Source organism: Bombus affinis, chromosome 13 (genome assembly GCF_024516045.1).
Source record: "Bombus affinis isolate iyBomAffi1 chromosome 13, iyBomAffi1.2, whole genome shotgun sequence".
Classification (NCBI taxonomy): Eukaryota; Metazoa; Arthropoda; class Insecta; order Hymenoptera; family Apidae; genus Bombus; species Bombus affinis.
The window spans coordinates 8,120,514-8,138,167 of NC_066356.1; the positions used below are offsets into that span (position 1 = coordinate 8,120,514).

General features: G+C 29.5%; 5 protein-coding genes and 1 long non-coding RNA gene across 8 annotated transcripts; 2 read left to right on the forward strand and 4 right to left on the reverse strand.

Annotated features, from left to right (window-relative positions):
• Positions 1 to 3,863: 3,863 nt before the first annotated feature.
• On the reverse strand, positions 3,864 to 4,496 carry LOC126922968 (uncharacterized). The gene is made up of 2 exons (XR_007713007.1): positions 4,372 to 4,496; positions 3,864 to 4,287 (listed from the first exon to the last, which is right to left on the reverse strand). It is a non-coding gene; the product is annotated as an uncharacterized LOC126922968 (long non-coding RNA).
• Positions 4,497 to 4,616: 120 nt separating this feature from the next.
• LOC126922898 (fanconi-associated nuclease 1-like) lies at positions 4,617 to 9,105 on the forward strand. Of its 2 annotated transcripts, none has more exons than XM_050735834.1 (8): positions 4,617 to 4,763; positions 5,348 to 6,819; positions 6,910 to 7,041; positions 7,106 to 7,612; positions 7,680 to 8,094; positions 8,177 to 8,299; positions 8,454 to 8,565; positions 8,694 to 9,105. In XM_050735834.1, the coding sequence occupies exons 2-8, from the start codon at positions 5,438 to 5,440 to the stop codon at positions 8,711 to 8,713; spliced, it is 2,691 nt and encodes an 896-aa protein (XP_050591791.1). In that variant the 5' UTR covers positions 4,617 to 4,763; positions 5,348 to 5,437; the 3' UTR covers positions 8,714 to 9,105. The 2 variants fall into 2 exon arrangements, with proteins under 2 accessions (XP_050591791.1, XP_050591790.1); XM_050735833.1 differs by lacking the exon at positions 4,617 to 4,763 and adding an exon at positions 4,802 to 5,255.
• LOC126922939 (NAD-dependent protein deacylase sirtuin-5, mitochondrial-like) lies at positions 8,335 to 9,897 on the reverse strand. The gene is made up of 5 exons (XM_050735910.1): positions 9,658 to 9,897; positions 9,361 to 9,575; positions 9,165 to 9,307; positions 8,901 to 9,051; positions 8,335 to 8,661 (listed from the first exon to the last, which is right to left on the reverse strand). The coding sequence occupies exons 1-5, from the start codon at positions 9,895 to 9,897 to the stop codon at positions 8,607 to 8,609; spliced, it is 804 nt and encodes a 267-aa protein (XP_050591867.1). The 3' UTR covers positions 8,335 to 8,606.
• Positions 9,898 to 10,056: 159 nt separating this feature from the next.
• LOC126922938 (methionine aminopeptidase 1D, mitochondrial) lies at positions 10,057 to 11,527 on the forward strand. Its single transcript, XM_050735909.1, has 6 exons — positions 10,057 to 10,189; positions 10,261 to 10,500; positions 10,564 to 10,755; positions 10,856 to 11,006; positions 11,069 to 11,179; positions 11,275 to 11,527. The coding sequence occupies exons 1-6, from the start codon at positions 10,154 to 10,156 to the stop codon at positions 11,463 to 11,465; spliced, it is 921 nt and encodes a 306-aa protein (XP_050591866.1). The 5' UTR covers positions 10,057 to 10,153; the 3' UTR covers positions 11,466 to 11,527.
• On the reverse strand, positions 11,462 to 12,894 carry LOC126922942 (proteasome subunit beta type-4). The gene is made up of 5 exons (XM_050735912.1): positions 12,726 to 12,894; positions 12,250 to 12,456; positions 12,034 to 12,180; positions 11,772 to 11,970; positions 11,462 to 11,680 (listed from the first exon to the last, which is right to left on the reverse strand). Exons 1-5 carry the CDS (start codon positions 12,854 to 12,856, stop codon positions 11,591 to 11,593), a joined length of 774 nt encoding a protein of 257 aa, XP_050591869.1. The 5' UTR covers positions 12,857 to 12,894; the 3' UTR covers positions 11,462 to 11,590.
• Positions 12,895 to 13,566: 672 nt separating this feature from the next.
• LOC126922924 (probable chitinase 2) lies at positions 13,567 to 16,695 on the reverse strand. 2 transcript variants are annotated; one of them, XM_050735879.1, is made up of 8 exons: positions 16,470 to 16,695; positions 15,411 to 15,544; positions 15,152 to 15,311; positions 14,989 to 15,085; positions 14,699 to 14,905; positions 14,428 to 14,625; positions 14,196 to 14,324; positions 13,567 to 14,103 (listed from the first exon to the last, which is right to left on the reverse strand). In XM_050735879.1, exons 1-8 carry the CDS (start codon positions 16,535 to 16,537, stop codon positions 13,813 to 13,815), a joined length of 1,284 nt encoding a protein of 427 aa, XP_050591836.1. In that variant the 5' UTR covers positions 16,538 to 16,695; the 3' UTR covers positions 13,567 to 13,812. The 2 variants fall into 2 exon arrangements, with proteins under 2 accessions (XP_050591836.1, XP_050591835.1); XM_050735878.1 differs by having other exon boundaries at positions 13,568 to 14,103; positions 15,411 to 15,608; positions 16,474 to 16,693.
• Positions 16,696 to 17,654: the final 959 nt, after the last annotated feature.

Here is a 17,654-nt window from a genome sequence, read left to right on the forward strand (position 1 = left end):
AATGGGTATATCTTATATATGTATATTCATACCAGTAGAATTCTTTACAAAACATTGATACATTACATAAATATTAGAATAATAGCTGAATCTGTGTTTAAGCTTTAAATAAGGGATTATCAGCTTCCTGCTTAAATCAAACATATAATGTCGTATCAATGAGTACTATTGCCATACAAAAATTTAGTTGTTTATGCAGACAAACAGTTTTTGAAATCTACTGGTATAATTATACGAAAATTGAGATTGAGGTATTTTGGCATTTACTGGTACATAATCCATATACTCTGTTACATAATTTTGCAGATAAAAAGAAAAATTTAATTACCACTAGATAAAACCAACATGAAAATGAAAATAGTTACTGGATCTGCGCACATTTTTATGCGCGTTATTCTCTTCCTCTTAGTCTTTCTGCATTATTGTCTCCCATTCCATGTAACTGTATATCGAGATACTACATTAAAATATAAGCATTGAATAAAAAAATAAGTTAGCAAGAAAATTGACAATATCGAGATTCTAAGATGTTTTTATTTGATAATTGATGATACGAAAGAAGCAGTTGTTTTATTTGAAAGAAAGATTACACATTTATTACAATTACACATTTCATATTTCTGTGTGGCTAATAGGAAGGATACCTATAAAAAATACATATAGTTACTTAAAATAGATTATTAAATATATGAGTTTAGAACTGACGAAATTCAAGAGTATCTGTCGCATAATTGTTATTATTATTTAGAAAAGGTTTCATTCACATATGCAACACATTGTCTGTTGTTTATTTGAAATTTGTAGGCACTGATCAAGACGAATAATATCCTAGCCACTTGGACTGAAGATTTATAATTTAAGTGTATTACGAACGGCCATGGCAAAGTCTTTCAGGTAGTCATTCATTTTCCAGACTTGAAGCATAGAAATTTTTTCCAAATATGCAATAAAAAAGTTTTTTCGCGAGCCGTAATACGAGATCAAGAGAAAAATATAAAGGTGCAAAAATTGCAAATTCTAGAGACTTCATGAAATCATAATAAGAAACAAACAAAAAAGATATATTGTACATATAAAAATAATTACGCTTATTGTATCTCTTACTTTTAGGTAATTAACTAAAAAATAACTGTAATTAATGTTGTTGTGGTAGGTGCACAGCGATGTGTATGAAAATTTATGAATTCGGGACGATTTTAGAGGAGGAGTAATAAAGAAATTTTATCCTGGATAGGACTTATTATTTTGTTAAGAATTTCACTCGCCTGTATATTATATAACATTTTGTGAAATCTAATTTCTGCCACATTTGTATATATACTTTAGGTATCTGATTATTTCTCTCGTCTTTCTCAAACTCACTATTGAACATGAAGTGCTATTTCACTTTTCTTAATTATATTCACAAATTTTCAATTAAGTCGTATTTCATTACCTTCCTCATTATTTTGTTTCTTTTCCCACATTCATATCTTATGTTTCTTTGCAAAATTCATTTATGAAAAGAAGAAAATATCTTCCGTCACATGATTTTGAGAAAGACGAGTGATATTATGCGGAAAAATATTTCCAAGAATGTACTTGTAAAAATCATTTGTTTATTTTAGTTGGAACGCTTTAAACGAAATATAGTGGTACATGGATTTTTATATAAAATTTATTAATGTTAAAAATATTGACCCAATAGCCATTTTACAAATGAAACGTCGAAAATCTTCAAAGGTTTGATCGCTCCAACCAAAGACTGAGTTCGCTTTACATTTTCTGATTTGGCAAACACGAAGTTTCATCGATAACGAGGCCGATATCTCGTTGCTTTTAAGTAATTTATGGTAAATAAGCTAAACAATATGGTAATCAAAGTATTACTTAGCAATATTTGTGAAATGTTTTATTATCCAAGAAAGTTTTTGTCAAATGATTTATATAGTTAATCGATGTGATTCAGAAAAAATAATTCGGTGGAATTGAGCTGTGAGACTTCGTGTTTACCCAATTTGTTGCATTCGCGGAAAACAATACTGTACCATGTAAGTAGGACTAAGCCGAATCAATGCAACTATTTAGAGCGATCGAACAAGACCTATAATCGTTTCGTGTGAAAAAAAAAACAAATTATTAAGAGAAAGAATGAGCTTACAAATATAATGTTCAACGTGAAGCTCTTAAAAAAGTTCTGAGTGTTAAAAAAACTTTTACGATAATATCGACAGGTGTCGAAATGCGGTGTATCTATTATACGTGTATTTTATTCTGTGAATACAGTAGGACTTCTATGTCGCTGTGCGACAGGAAGATTTAATTGGAAAAAACGCTCCAACCAAAGCTCCAGTTTGAACGAAAGTTTGACGAGAGTATAGAGAATTTTTCTCAAGATTGTATAGTCGGAGAACGTAAAGGGAAGGTGTATCAAATTCTATATATGTAGGATGTTTGATCTAGACAACCCTTTTATTTGTTCTTCGATACATACATCATCTACTCTCTCGTCCCCTGATAACACCTTTCACTGAGTGCATGTATCAAATTTAATTTGATCCAAATAAAATATCATCAGATATAAATTAAGGCGTGAATTATATTTATTGCTTATAAACCGTCGAGATCTAACAAATAAAAATTACATTCCTAAATTTATTTGCCTGTCTCTCTCTTTTTCTTTCTCTGTCTGTCTGTCTATCTGTGTCTCTCTCTGTCTGTTTGTCTCTCTCTCTCTCTCTCTCTCTCTCTCTCTCTCTCTCTCTCTTTCTCTCTCTCTCTTTCTCTCTCTCTCTTTCTTTTCTATAACTCTGATGTGCTTGTAATATTGCAGTACATACTTTTTGCAATAATAATAATAAACTTTAAATTCTTTTATCGACGGAAAGCGAGAAATATTTTGAATAGAATAGTCAAAAGTGCTTGCATTTATTTGCCTTTTCATATTTTTAGACAGGTAGAGATGTTATCAGGTAGATGAGTTGTTTCCTATTAATTACATATAAAAATTAAAATTCAATTATAATTGAGCATTAATGTCTATAATAAATGTGATTAACACTTGAATCTGTTAGTTAATGTAACTAATTGAATGTGTATATATTATATATATACATTGCAATTTGATTATTAAACATGTCCAGATTGTGTAATTTCAACAAATTGGCAAAATTATAAACAAATTAATTATTGTACGTTATTCAAGTAAAAGAAGAAAAATGAAAAAATAGATCTTCAGTATAAAACATATATATGTGATATACATCTATGTAATTCATGTCAACAGGTCGAAGTCTACTTTTTATTTTATCTATTGTATTTACATTGCAATCACATTATAATGAATGTTTTACGTATTATACGACAACACAGTATTTGCTATACTAACTATTAAAATATATAAATGATTTGTTTCCTAAAAAATCGTAGGTGAGAAAGGAGCAGGACGCAATTACATTTCACATATAACGCTAACAAGAAAATATTCGTAACAAACATAAATTCAACAAAACTTAAACAGGCAAATATTTTAAAATAAATTCTGATTACATCGCGTAGCTTTACCTTCTTAGCTGAGAATAATTATAAAATAAAATTTGTTTACGATGATGCTTTGTACACTTAATTCTTGCTCGAGGAACTTGAAAGAAATAGAAAAATTACATTTTCTTTGTACATTTTTTAAAATAAATTTGTTCACGGGTTTATTCTTTTATAAATATTGCGAAAATAGAATTTTTTATAACTTTTTATTATGTTTCAAATATGAGGATTTTTTTATTTATAATATTTGCGTTTTTGCAAATTTTCAAATTCGTTTTGCACCATTGAAGATTATATACCTTTTTTTATTTTTAGGATAATCAGATAAAAATGCCAGCAAATATGAATATTGTTTAATTTATTTGTATATTTTTTATTATAACGTCGAGTTTAACAAACTTTATATAGAGAAAATGTTATTACAAATTAAAGTGTTAGAAATCTGTTTCTCGTTAGAGGCATTATAATCTGCAGAATTTTATACTTAGAAACTTATAATTCTGACTATTTCTGACTAATTGATCTCATTATATACTCATTACCATGTCCTTCGCTGCTTAGTATAGTATAAATAGTACTTGATACTAAATTATATAATTGTACTTATTGTAAACATATTAGATTTAAAAAAGCAAAAAGTCAAATAAGAAATTCCTTCCGGTAATAAAGCTATATACGTATGTATGTATAGATACATATGTCGTAAATCATATGGATAAATATGGCGGCAAAACATTGGTTTGGTAAACATCTTATTTAAGACCTCTGTTAAAATATACTGTAGTAAGTATATACAATGTTTTATGGAAATGAATACGTTTTATATAATTTTTTATGTGTGATACATACGATGTCAGTATAAATCTTATGACAAAGAAGTTCTTTTTATCAAAGTTATTAATAAACAATTATTGCTGGCTACAACAGAACAATTTATTTTGCTAGTGCAATGCTGATCACAAGTGGAATTTTACTTAATTTGAGCATTCTGTGTATCTTTGATATACATAGAAGCAGTGAACAAATTCGGAAGAAGTGAACAAATCCGGTGACGTCGTTCCTTTTCTACTTCCGTCTCGAAGGAGGGAACAATTCGCGGGAGTAAAAGAAGCCGCATATCTGTCAGAAGTCTGTGTGTTAGTCAGAACTTCTGAACGCGTGGTCACTGAAAACTGAACTATAGCCTTATTTATGTCTCTACATATACATACATTATGTACGTATGTATGTGCGTATGACAGGTGCGTATCCACACAAGTCGGAACCCGCGCTCGTGAGAACATATGAGAATGATAGCAGTGTAGCACGTATGATTACTTCTACAATCAAATATCGTTTATTATAATGTATAGTATAAGATTTTCGATATTCTATAAGATGAGTCAAGACTAATTAGTCAGAGGTATTTTATGAGTGTGGTTTAGTCTTCCTCTTTATGTTATTGATAAAAATAAAGAAATTGATATACATCTGTGGAAAATAGAAGCATTTATTAAAGTGATAGTTTTTTAATATTATACCATGCTCTACTTGTATATGTAACAAAGCCGTCAAAGATTAGCATGGACAATAATGATTTAAAAAGTGCAATTATTTGATTGTGAGGCAAATATAAAACAATGTCGCAACAAACACGCATTGATGAATTCTATAAATCAATCGGCAAACAAAAATCGACTGTGATAAATGTTAAAAAATGTGCTAGGTCAAAAAGTATACCTTATTCAAAAAGGGTTAGCTGACGTTTATATTCTTTTTAACCCTATTCTTTTTATAAAATAAGGTATTGTATGAAATTAAATTATTTCTTTTTTTACTTTTATAGAAGAAGAAGGAGGAAAATGAAAAAACAAACGTTTCATTGTCAAAAACTAAACAATTGGATTGTATAGTTCTATATGAAAAGTTGAATAAAATGCATGATATTGACTTAAATGATGCAAAAATGATTCAAACTAATGTTCAAATAGCAAGCAATAGTGTATCATTATGTGGAAATGATTATTTGGGAGGGATATCACAGCATGAACTTGATAAAGAATATGAACTACCAATGATTGATACAATAAATGAAATACAAGGAGAAACTTTAAATGAAAATGGAAATTGCCTGATAATATCAAATAACAAGTTAGAAAATTTTTCAAATTTTAATGGACAGACACCACCAAATAATATTAGTATGAAATTACAAAAAACACCAGAAAGTGAGTCAAGAAACAATAGTTATATGAAAACATCATCACCTATTATTAAAGACAATTGTCATTTAAAAGATACTATAAATAAGAAACTAAGAACTCCAGATAAAAATATTTTTCTATTTAGAAATTCTAACAGCTTAACACCTTCTTCAACACCTAAAAAATCAAATTATACTTCCAAAGTATCACCTGATAAATCTCCAAGCATTAGTGCAAGAAAGAAACTGTTTGGTGAAAATATAGATACTGAAATTTTAACTCGGGCTATTATATATATGAATTTAGCAAAGCAAAATGTTATTTCACATGAGTTTGATCTAGATAGTATATATTTCACAAAAACATTTGATATATATAGTGACATAGATAATAATATAAATAGTGAAGTTGCAACAAAGTATAAATTAAGTGACATAAACTTATGTGATGATTTGAATTCAAAAACTTTATTTATTACTATTTTCCTTGTACTCTCTAATCCTATCAATTGTAATTATTTTAATGAAGATGAACTTGATTTTATATATTCTATAATCACGCTTCCTAAAGACGCTCAAATGTTATTGGCAAGGATGATAAAAAGAAAGAGGACATGGTTTAGGAAAAGTAGCATAGTTTACCCAGAAATAGCTACGGAATTAAAACATACTTTTGAAGTTCTTGCTTCACGATCTATTTGTAGTTTCGATATTAAAAATGAGAAATTAAATACAATACTTGAATTATTGCAAATAACTGAAATACAGCAACTTTGTAAAAAGATGAAAATTGATCCTAAAGGGAACAAAAAAAGTAATATCCAAAAGTTATTACAATTGTCAAATAAAAAACCTTTGTTTCCTGGAATGAAAACTCCAGGTAGTATTTTATATGATTCAATTTTGGACATAATAGATTTTTGTGTATGTATAAATTTCAAAACATGGAATATTATTGATAAGATAATAATACTGTTGATGCCAAATCAAGATCCAGCAAATAGTCTGGCAGATACATTTCATATGTTATGTGATATTTATTTAGGAAAAATAATATTCCCAACAAATCCTGGGCATTATTTTCCAATATTTTCTTCTAGATTACATCTAATGAGGTAAACTTACTTTTACAAAATAACAATAGATTTAGAAATAGAGATAAGTTTTTATAATTTTCATTGACCTAAATTTATTTGTATTTGTAGTTATGTAGCAGTCAGATCTGTATTATCTACAACATTACAATATATAGAGAAAAAAAATTGGAAAGAAGTAAAAAATAATGGCAACAATGCTATGGATATATTAAAAAGATTATTGAAGGATGAGTCACTAAGGTAATTTAAATTCTACTATTGTAATGGAAAAGGTATTCAATAATCTCAACTTTAATTTTTGTAGATTAGAAAATTCTATGCTTCCTAAACATGTTACTCGTTATATGCCAGCATTTGTATGGATGAAAATACTTTCCCTATCCATAGAGGCATTTAAAAAGAATAAAGATAAAGAGCCCAAAGATGGAGAAAACGGAGATGGAACAAACAAAAATAAAAAGCGAGTGGTAGAGATCTTATTGTTCTTATTGGAGCAAAATTGTTATATGCATACATGTAAAGGGAAATGGTATGATGAATTAGCTCTCATTGAAATGCATCACCACAAAGACATAGAAACATGTGCATCCATTATAATAAAAGCCTTAAATACAGAAAACATAACACAAATAGATAAAATAAATCTTATGAAAAGAGCAAGAAAAATTGTGAAGAAGAAAGATGGAATTAAACCAAGCACGAGAGATACTCTTAATAAAATATTAGGTAATCATTGTATATCGGAGGATGTTATAGCACCCATGTTCTATCAGAGCAGGTCCATCACTATATACGCCACAGAAATGCCAAGGTAAATTTAATTATATACGTGTTGCCTTTTTTATTTTTAGATGTAACGTGAAATTAAATTGTTTTAGAAATACTGCAGGCAGTAAAAGTATTTGGTGTATAAAAAGTGATACTGATGGTCAAAGTTATGGATCGGTAGAAACTGTTGCATTCCACTATTATCAGAAACAAGGGTTCCCTGATGGATTGCATTTGGAAGGTGCATTACCGATTACTCTATTTTGTACTTTGTTTTGGGACGAATTGTATGATGTGCATGTTCCTGGAGCATTTTCATCGCCATATCAAGAAGCTCCGAGTGATTTATTTACAGGCGAATTCTATGAAAATAGGAAAAAAGAAATAGATATGAAACTTAAAATTATTGGTAATTTCGATTCTGAGCATTTAAGCTCTTTTATGCAAGAAAAGTTCGCGGAATTTGGACGATATCAATCGATAATGTCATCAAGTCCAATTAAGTCAGATAGTTTACAACTGAAGGTGCATATTTTACTGATTCTACTGTTTTATCATCCAACATATCATAAAACTTAATAATGCACAATGAAAAACTATTTTATAGCAAATAGTACATTGTTTGGGAACTCAGGGTGTAATAGGGATTTGTAAACGACTGATTGACAATTTCAAACTCTGGAAAGCTGGATTTCCAGATTTAATTGTATGGAATTATGATACCAAAAAGGTGAGTATTTATTTAAAAAATAACATTGAGAAAAATGTGTTAAGAAATATATTTTTATTCATACTTTTATTCATACATTTTACAAAAAATGAAATTTCTTATAAATTAATATTTTATTCTTTTTTAATTCCAAAATACATATTTTTTCCTAAAGCATAAAATTATAGAAGTGAAAGGCCCACGAGATGTCCTTTCAACCAAACAACAATCATGGTTAGAGTATTTACACCATCTTGAACTAAATACCGAAGTATGCCTAGTACAAGGTAAACTATTATAACTTCTATGTTCATTTAACTTTTGGGAATCAAGGTTCTAAAGCTTCTGTCACAGTAATGGTGCAGGGACCTTGGAAATGGTACCTTTAAATAATGCATATATTATTTTGTTGCAGATAATACGTCATGTAAATAGTTCAAATAAAAAAGTACAGGACTTCGAAGACTATTTATGAATGTTTTACATGCATTTCAATATCTCAGGATTGTCACAAGATATCATAAGATCTTGAATATATTACTATATTTTATATTTTCTTACATTACATGTATATATTTATTTTATCTACAGAATGTTTGCGATAATTATAATTTTAACTTACTCGAAATAGTTCGTAGCGGGAGTTGTTTCTAAATTAAATTCAGCAACAGGAATTCCACGTTGTGCTACTTGCGGTGCAAACATTGCCGCAGGGTATATTATAGATGACGTACCGATAATCAAGCAGATGTCACAGTTTTCAACGGCGGTATCTAATATTTGAATAGAAGACATTGTTATGTTATTAAAAAGTTATTTTATCTAAATGTTATAATTTATTGTTAAAATTTTTAATGCACATTTATATAGATAGAAAAATACTCACAAGCTTGTTCCAGTATATAGTCATCCAAATTTTCACCAAACCATACAATGTGAGGTCTTAGTAAACCTTTGCAATCTTCTTTTGCACATTTAGGTAAATCTTCTTTTGGGATATCAGAAATCATAATATTTGGATCTGGCGACCTATTCATATTTATATTAATAATATTTATAATGAAATATTAAAGATATCTTACCCTTTTCCCTCTAATGCAGGACATATTGGAATATTCCTATTTACAACAATTTCATGACAAATTGTACATCTAGTTTTATACAGCGAACCATGAAGCTCTACTACATCTTTGGCTCCTGCCCTTTGATGAAGTTCATCGATATTTTGTGTTACAATTGTAACATTTTTACCTTCTTTTAAATAACGATTTTGAAAAACTGCAATTGCTTCATGAGCCTAAAAACTTAATTCAATGTACAAGTCATTTTTTAAGAAATGTGTATTAACCAGAAATAAAAAAATATACTTCTTAAAATACCCTATTAGGCTTAGCTTCACTCGCCACTCTTCTACGATATTCGTAAAATTCCCAAACTAAAGAAGGGTTTGCTGCAAATGCTTCTGGAGTTGCAAGATTTTCAGCTTGATATTTTCTCCAAAAACCACCAGCACCTCTAAATGTAGGGATACCAGATTCTGCAGAAATTCCACTACCAGTTAATATTAACACGTTCTTTGTGTGCGCTAGTATTTCACGAAACGATTTCATAGCATTCATGGTTTGTGAATGTAAATTTTTCAAGGTTATTTTATCGAACAATTCTTATATCAGCTGATTTGTACGTAGCCAATGATGTGACGTCAAATTCCAGGTTTCTTTCAATTCATTAATTTAAACAAACTCCATATACGTATCTTTCTAATAAATTTTTTTTAGGAACAAGAATGAAAATTATAAATATAATAAAATCGTAAATACCGAACTTTTTAATTGATCTTTTGTTTCAAATTATAATTATATAAATATCCCAAAAATGTTTCTCAGAAGCTTTTTTAAAAGAAAACCCAAAGTACGTTTATTTCAAGAAAACAGTGTTATTTTATATTGTCATACAACTATTCAGTGTAATAATTTTTTTAGACAATACCACGTAAATTTATAAATAATTCTTTTGGAAGTTACGAGGTTATTGTACCATGGGAAGTTTCTGAAATTAGAGAAGTACCACCGTATATCCCTAAACCTTCTTACAGTCAATCTTCAATACCTCGTGATGGTCCAAAAAAACCCGAAATTAAAGATAAAAATCAAATACAAAGTATGAGAGACAGTTGTAGCTTTGCTAAAAAAGTATTAACTCATATTAAACAATACATAAAGGTATACAATAAATACAAACATGAAATTTAACTAAGAGCATAGTTTAAATAACAATTATTTCAGCCTGGTATAACTACAGATGAATTAGATGCAGTAGTCCATGAAATGATTATAAGCAATGGAGCTTATCCTAGTCCGCTTAATTATAAAGGATTTCCAAAGTCAATATGCACTAGTATTAATAATGTTGCTTGCCATGGAATTCCAGATAAAAGGCCATTAGCAAAAGGAGATATGTTAAATGTTGATGTAACAGTTAGTAGAAGTAATATATTATATTATAATATATATTTTATATACATATTTTTGCAGTTATAAATATAAAAATCCAAAGTAATATTTTATTTCTTTTTAGGTATATTTACATGGTTATCATGGAGATTGTTCAAAAATGTTTGAAGTGGAAGAATGTGATGATGAAGCTAAACGTTTAATAAGTGTAACAGAATTATGCTTAAAAAATGCTATTGATATTTGTAAACCTAATGAAAATTTCAATAATATAGGTAATGATTGTAATAATCTGAATATGCTGTAGGATTTTTATATGCTCTCTCTTAATTTTTAGGGAATGTTATAGAAGAAACAGCAGCTAAACAAGGATATTCTATAGTGCCAGTATTCGCAGGACATGGCATAGGTACTTATTTTCATGGACCACCAGATATTTTTCATTTTGGTATGTTGCTGTTTTGGTGTAACGTATAAACATACTAAGGATTTAAATATTTATTGTATTATATTTAATTTATAAATGTTTTATGTTATTATTAGCAAATGATTTTGATGGAAAGATGTTGCCTGGGATGACATTTACTATTGAACCAGTTGTAAGTCAAGGTAGTAAGGAAGTTAAAATTCTAGAAGATGGATGGACAGCTGTTACAATAGATAATGCACGAACTGCACAATGTGAACATACCATTTTGATTACTGATACTGGCTGTGATGTATTGACTCATTAATCTTGGAAATTTACTTTTTATTACCTTAAATACATCTTGTAATAAAAGGTGATACAATGAAAGTTCGTTTAATAGAATTATATCGTAAATACATTTTATTAAGAAAAATTTATTTATATTTATCTTTACATAATAGCAGGTCCCCAGTAACTATCTAAAGTTAATGGTCCTTGTATTTCAACACCTCCCTCTCTTGTGATTATTCCAAGTTGATACTAAAAATTGAGAAATTTAAATATTTCCTATAGTGTAACATAAGTATAAAATAGTATAAATATAAGGTTCTGATATAATTATATAACATACTTTCGGGAAAGATCGTGCATCTCTATAAAAAAGAACTTGCATCACTTTGTATAGAAGTTCAACTGCTTGTTCTTTAGTCATTTCTTTATTTTCTTCATAAGCTTTTCTTAAGATAGGTGTTGCCATATATGCACCATATCCAGTTGCTATTACTGGGTCACTATAACCTGTGCCTAGTTTATCCACAGTACCCAAAAACCTAAATGGAGAATGAAAAATACTATGCATGTATATAAAAATAAAAGAAGAACAAAATACTTACAGTTTATCACCTTCCAAACCACCAATAATGAAATTATTCCAAAACGGATCAAAACGTGATCTTCTATTGTACATTACTTGAGTTAACCAACAGTGAAGAGCTTTTGGTTTTAAAGATAAACCATCATCCAAACATTCTTCTTCGAGACTATAAGAAGTAAAAAATTATAAAATTATTATAAAATAATAATTACATATATGTATATATAAAATATACATTTTTCTTTCAATGTTACTCTTCAAGCACTGGTAATCAGCATAATCTCCTCCTGCACCAAGAATAATATTGTCATTGACTTTCATCACACGTTCAAGATTCCTAAATCTTGCCAATGATCCATAGGAACCAAGAATATCTGCTGCTATAAGAACACCATCTTTAAATTGGATTCCAACTACAGATGTACCAGTTGTCATAGGGGCCCTATAAAGTAATAAAACACAATTCAATTTACAAAAAGATAAAGTCGTTGAAAAGAGTCGTAGAGGTTGGAAGGGTTAGTAGAATTAAATTAAACAATATAATCTAAATTTCATATGTTTTTTATCGAATCTTTATTTTATTAGAATATCGAAAACTTAAATACTTTAATTACTTGTATATGCTTATTAATTTTTATGAAATTGGAGATGACATGCAATATTTAAAAGAAACTTTCTAAGGCAAATTGAATAGACGATAAAGTATTTTACTGTGATCTTTGTAATCCTCCGACACCGGAATGTGTAGAACCTCCCGGGAAATGATAAAATGCACCAGGTGCAGGACCATTTTGCCACAAAGGAGCTGGAGTATACCAATCTGCTTTATTCAGAAGCGCCATGTTTCTTATTAGTTTAAAACACTTTGAAATGTCATTTGGTTGAAGTATGATCCGGAGCCTGAACGACAGGCCTGCCTTTTAAAAAATAGTTCCTAAAGTCTTCATCTAGATATATTTAATTTTTCCTGAAAGTTGCTCTTTTGATTAATTTCGATAGTAGAATCGAATATCTCGATATTTCGATTCTCGAAATTCAAAGATCTTGCTGGAACTCTGGAATTCTTGTGAGTGCATTTAATTACAATATTATAGGTAATTATTGCAGTATTATTATATGTATATTATCATAATACGCAATAGTTATAATATTGTTAATATACTACAGCATTTTATAGATAATTTATTTTATGTTTATGATACAATTGCAGAAAACATTTTGCTTTCCAAGAACAACTGTTTTATATATTCGTTGCAAACCTGGAATTATTACTTGATCATCATTTTACTTACGGAAAGCTGGGTGAAAATAAATTTTCCTATAACTAGTGCAAGGAAAATCAATGCAAGACATGTTGTGATACATTAAAGGAAATGATAAAATATGCAGTAAGTGTAAGTTATGTTAAGAAACTTATTTTACAATAATATATATATATATATACACACATATATATGTATATATATACATTAAGATATTTTTTTAAGTTATCTTTAGCAGAAACAATATTTTTGGAGGAAGTTTAAATTCATTTCATATATTTTTAATTCAAATAGAACATTTCTTTATTACTATATATACACGAATAATTATAATAATATGCCATTAGCATAAACAGTATGACATTCGGTAGGTTACATTTATTATTACAATAGATTAGCATAAACATAAAAATGGAAAGACAGCTTTAGAGGAACATTTTCTAAACAATAAAGAGAAGCAAATCAGTTCTTAGGATAAATGTATCCAAGTTTCATAAACTTTTTGGTACTATTTTTTCAGCCATTACCAGGTCTCTTCAAATATAGTATGCAAGAGATATTAATATTATTAAAATAGAATTATGAGAAAATTTTGTGATGGAAGATGAATTATCGTTATATTCTTTATCTACGTTTACGCTATCTTTATCACCGATTACCTGACTATTTTCAGATACAACTATGTTAATCCATCTTAGTAAAGGATATGTCATATCTGTTAAATTTAAATAGTCTTTAAAGAGATTTGCGCACTTTCCATGGAAATCGTCAGTATCGATGCTCCAAATCATTACACCGGCTAATTTTAAGCTCATCGCGTATTCGATCTGAAAATTTTTGAAAAACATTATATTGTAGAAGTAACGCGTGTAGTATTATCGTTTGTTATCGTCGCTTGTAATAGATCAAATTAATCAACCTTTGCTTTTAAACTCCTGAGGTTATCATATACTATAACATGATCATCGTTAATGACATAAGGTGTATCGCTAGTATCATCCCAGCCAGAAGTCCAGTTACCTTTATGACTCACTAATTCTTCACAAATCTAAAAAATCATACATGTTATCATTTTATTAGAACGAACAAATAGATAGATTATTATTAATAGAATTAACGTATCTAATCAATATAACAAAAGTAAAATGTACTTCATTATATCCCATAAAACCTTCTTGGTCAGTGTAAGGCCCCTTAAATCCATTTGTTATAGTTGGTCGATTAATTGGACTTTCTTGGGAAGAATTTAATTTGCTTGCCAATATATAAGTTCTACCATACATAGGCAGGCCTAAGATTGTTTTATTTGCTGGTGCACCTTTACTTAACAAATAATTAAGTGTCTCCATCTGAAAATTTTATTGCATTATGTGTTCCATCTACGATACTTGTTACTCGTTGTAATTTTTCTAAATGCATTACCACGCTCAGACCGTCTCCACTTCTTAATGGTGCATTCGGAAGCACTTTCTTATCCCATGATCCATGATAATCGTACGCCATCACATGGATATAGTCGAGATATTTGGAAATTTCGGGAATATCGTATGCCGTATCGATAATTGCTTTATTAGAACCTAAAGCTGCTGTTAGTAGATAGTTTGTCTCGTTAAATGCTTCTTTTAATTGCTATTAGAATAGAGAATACGATTAATTTCTGGCTAATATAAAACTGTAATTTTGATAAAATTACATTACGTTACGTTGTCTACCTTTACAAGAAGGGCAAAATATAATTTGTCTTCTGGACTACCACCCCGTGATCCCGGATATTCCCAATCTAGATCGAATCCATCGAACTTGTATTTCCTGCAAGATAGAAGCTATCATATAAATCAGCAAAGTACAAAACTATCTTAATATTCGATTCCATACTCAAGGAAGTCCACTACGCTCTTAACGAATGTAGTTCTTCGTGTAGGGGATGAAGCGAGTATAGAGTAATTTTTACTACCCTCGTTCCATCCTCCGATTGCGAGTAGGATATTTAGACCTGGATACTGTTCACGAAGTTCGGTCATTCTTCTGTAATTATCTGGAATATTATGACGGCTATAGAACGAAAATGCCATTCATAGACGTGGAATATAGATATATCTTCAATCGTATCGAGTAATTTACAATATGTATCTACCCTTGTCAATGTCTATGTTGGGATCGAGGCTCGTAATGGTCCACGATGTGCTGTCTAATCCGGCGAACGCATATATGATGTGCGTGCAAAGTTCCGGACGGATATGAGGGATTCCAAATTTTCCATCGTTATTTCTATAAACGGCCCAGGAAGCCACATAACAAGTTACTACCTTGTTATGCTTAATCCTTAATAGAGCTTAGTGGAGAAAGAAACGTAGTTTTAATGTACAATTATTACAACCTCTTTTCTCTTTTCGCAAAATATTCGTATCCATGTATATACATATGATAGATTATTTTTTGAACGATGTCCCAAGCTTGTTATTTTTCATCGATAAGATATGCGAATATTAATCATTCATAAAATATGTCCGCGCGCGATTTTGTTATTCATTTGATGTAAATATGAAAAACATTAAGTCCTTGAGCTAACTTTCTATTAAGTTATTAATTATAGAAAAGTATTTTCAGTTATTTACATATCTTCGAGGAATGAAATTAAACGAGGATTCCATCGAAATGTCAGATTTCCATTGCATAAGCTACCGGACAAAATGTCAAACGTATTCTAGACTTTCCTCCTCGCTGCATAGTGTGCCACCAAATAATAGCAATGTAATTTACAGCCGGATCACATACAAACTTTTGTATTTTGTACATATATACATAGAATCTGGTAAAAAGATTGGCTTATATTACGCTTAACTGCTTTAATACATCATTTATTGAAAGATTTCATCGCATATTATGATGGCTAAATATTGTACTTATAACGAATGGTAAAAGTTGAAATTTGAATACGCGTTTGAATCTTCCATTTTTAATTTTAATTTAAATTTTAAATGTCGTATTTTATGCCTCGTTCACTTTACCTACATTTTTAACATCACATTTACCATAATTATTATGAATTATTTCTTATTACAATTTTAGGTGCCTGGAGGGATACAAATTTGGTCCTCTTTCACCATCGTCCTTTGGATGTAAATACCGTTTGAAATTTAAATTACGCGCTATCGTGTTAATGTTAAGGGAATGATTTCAATTTGATACGTACTCACCTAGAATACCATTGCTACAGAAGAATAATATTGTAAGCAGAGATAGGAAGATACACGTCTTCATTATCGAGAACCGCTACGCGAATGCCGAGTTATTGTCCTGGTAGATAGCTTTCACTTGACCACAATACGGTACTTCAATCCTCGGAGAAAAAGGAAAGCATTCGTGCGTGTAGCTTGAAAAAGGACGGAGCTAAAACCTGTTGTTGAAAACTCTTGTACAATAAAAGTGTAGAGCAAACAGTAAAGTCATAAATATATACCATGTAATCAATTTTTAGATAGATATCAGGAGATAACCAAAGGGAATGATTCTATCGACTTCCGCCATAGATAGTGGTTATTGATAAACAAGAAAATATTGATCAATTATAATAGTTATTCATAACTGCTGGCATGGACCCGACACTAATTATATTTCTTGTTATATTATACATATATAACATTTTCCAAGAACGAATTATTCAATAAAAAGAAAATGTTCTTATTCGATACTTTGCGAAGAAGAATTTTATAATTTTATTGAATAATTTGATCTTAGACATTACGTCAGATGAATGAAATTAAATATTTTTGTTAAGGTTGCTGCAATAAGTATCGGCTTTCATAGGCTGCGAACTTCTTTGTGAAGAAATCAGTTAATATTATTGTAGCAAGTAATTGTCATATAACATACTTAATGACATACTTATCATAAACAATTTTGTAATGAATCATAAAGTTTTGTATGAAAATAAATTTCAAGAAAATGCAGTCTCAGGGTACTAATAGAACATAATACGTAGTTGAGTCTTCTGCGCCTTCGCGGCAGCCGTGCAAACTAAAATTTGAAATTTCTCCATTTCGCGCGGTGTCATAATAGAAAGTTGAAGCAACCGCAGAAAACTCGTCAAAAATATGGAAAATTTAGTATACAACGATATGTCACTCCTTCAAAATGGTGAGAATCTTGATTTTAATCATTCTGTATGCACAGATCACGAGAATTCTCGTGTTTATTTTATTCCTTGAGCCCGATCACGAAAATTGTCATATTTTCATTATCGTCATTTAGAAAAAAGTGATTTAATCATACTCTAGCTATAGTTAATAATGAAATGACTTGTAAAATGGCAATATGTTCATACAAGTTAGAGTGATTTGTCGTATTTCCACGTAAACAAACGAATATCGAAATTTTC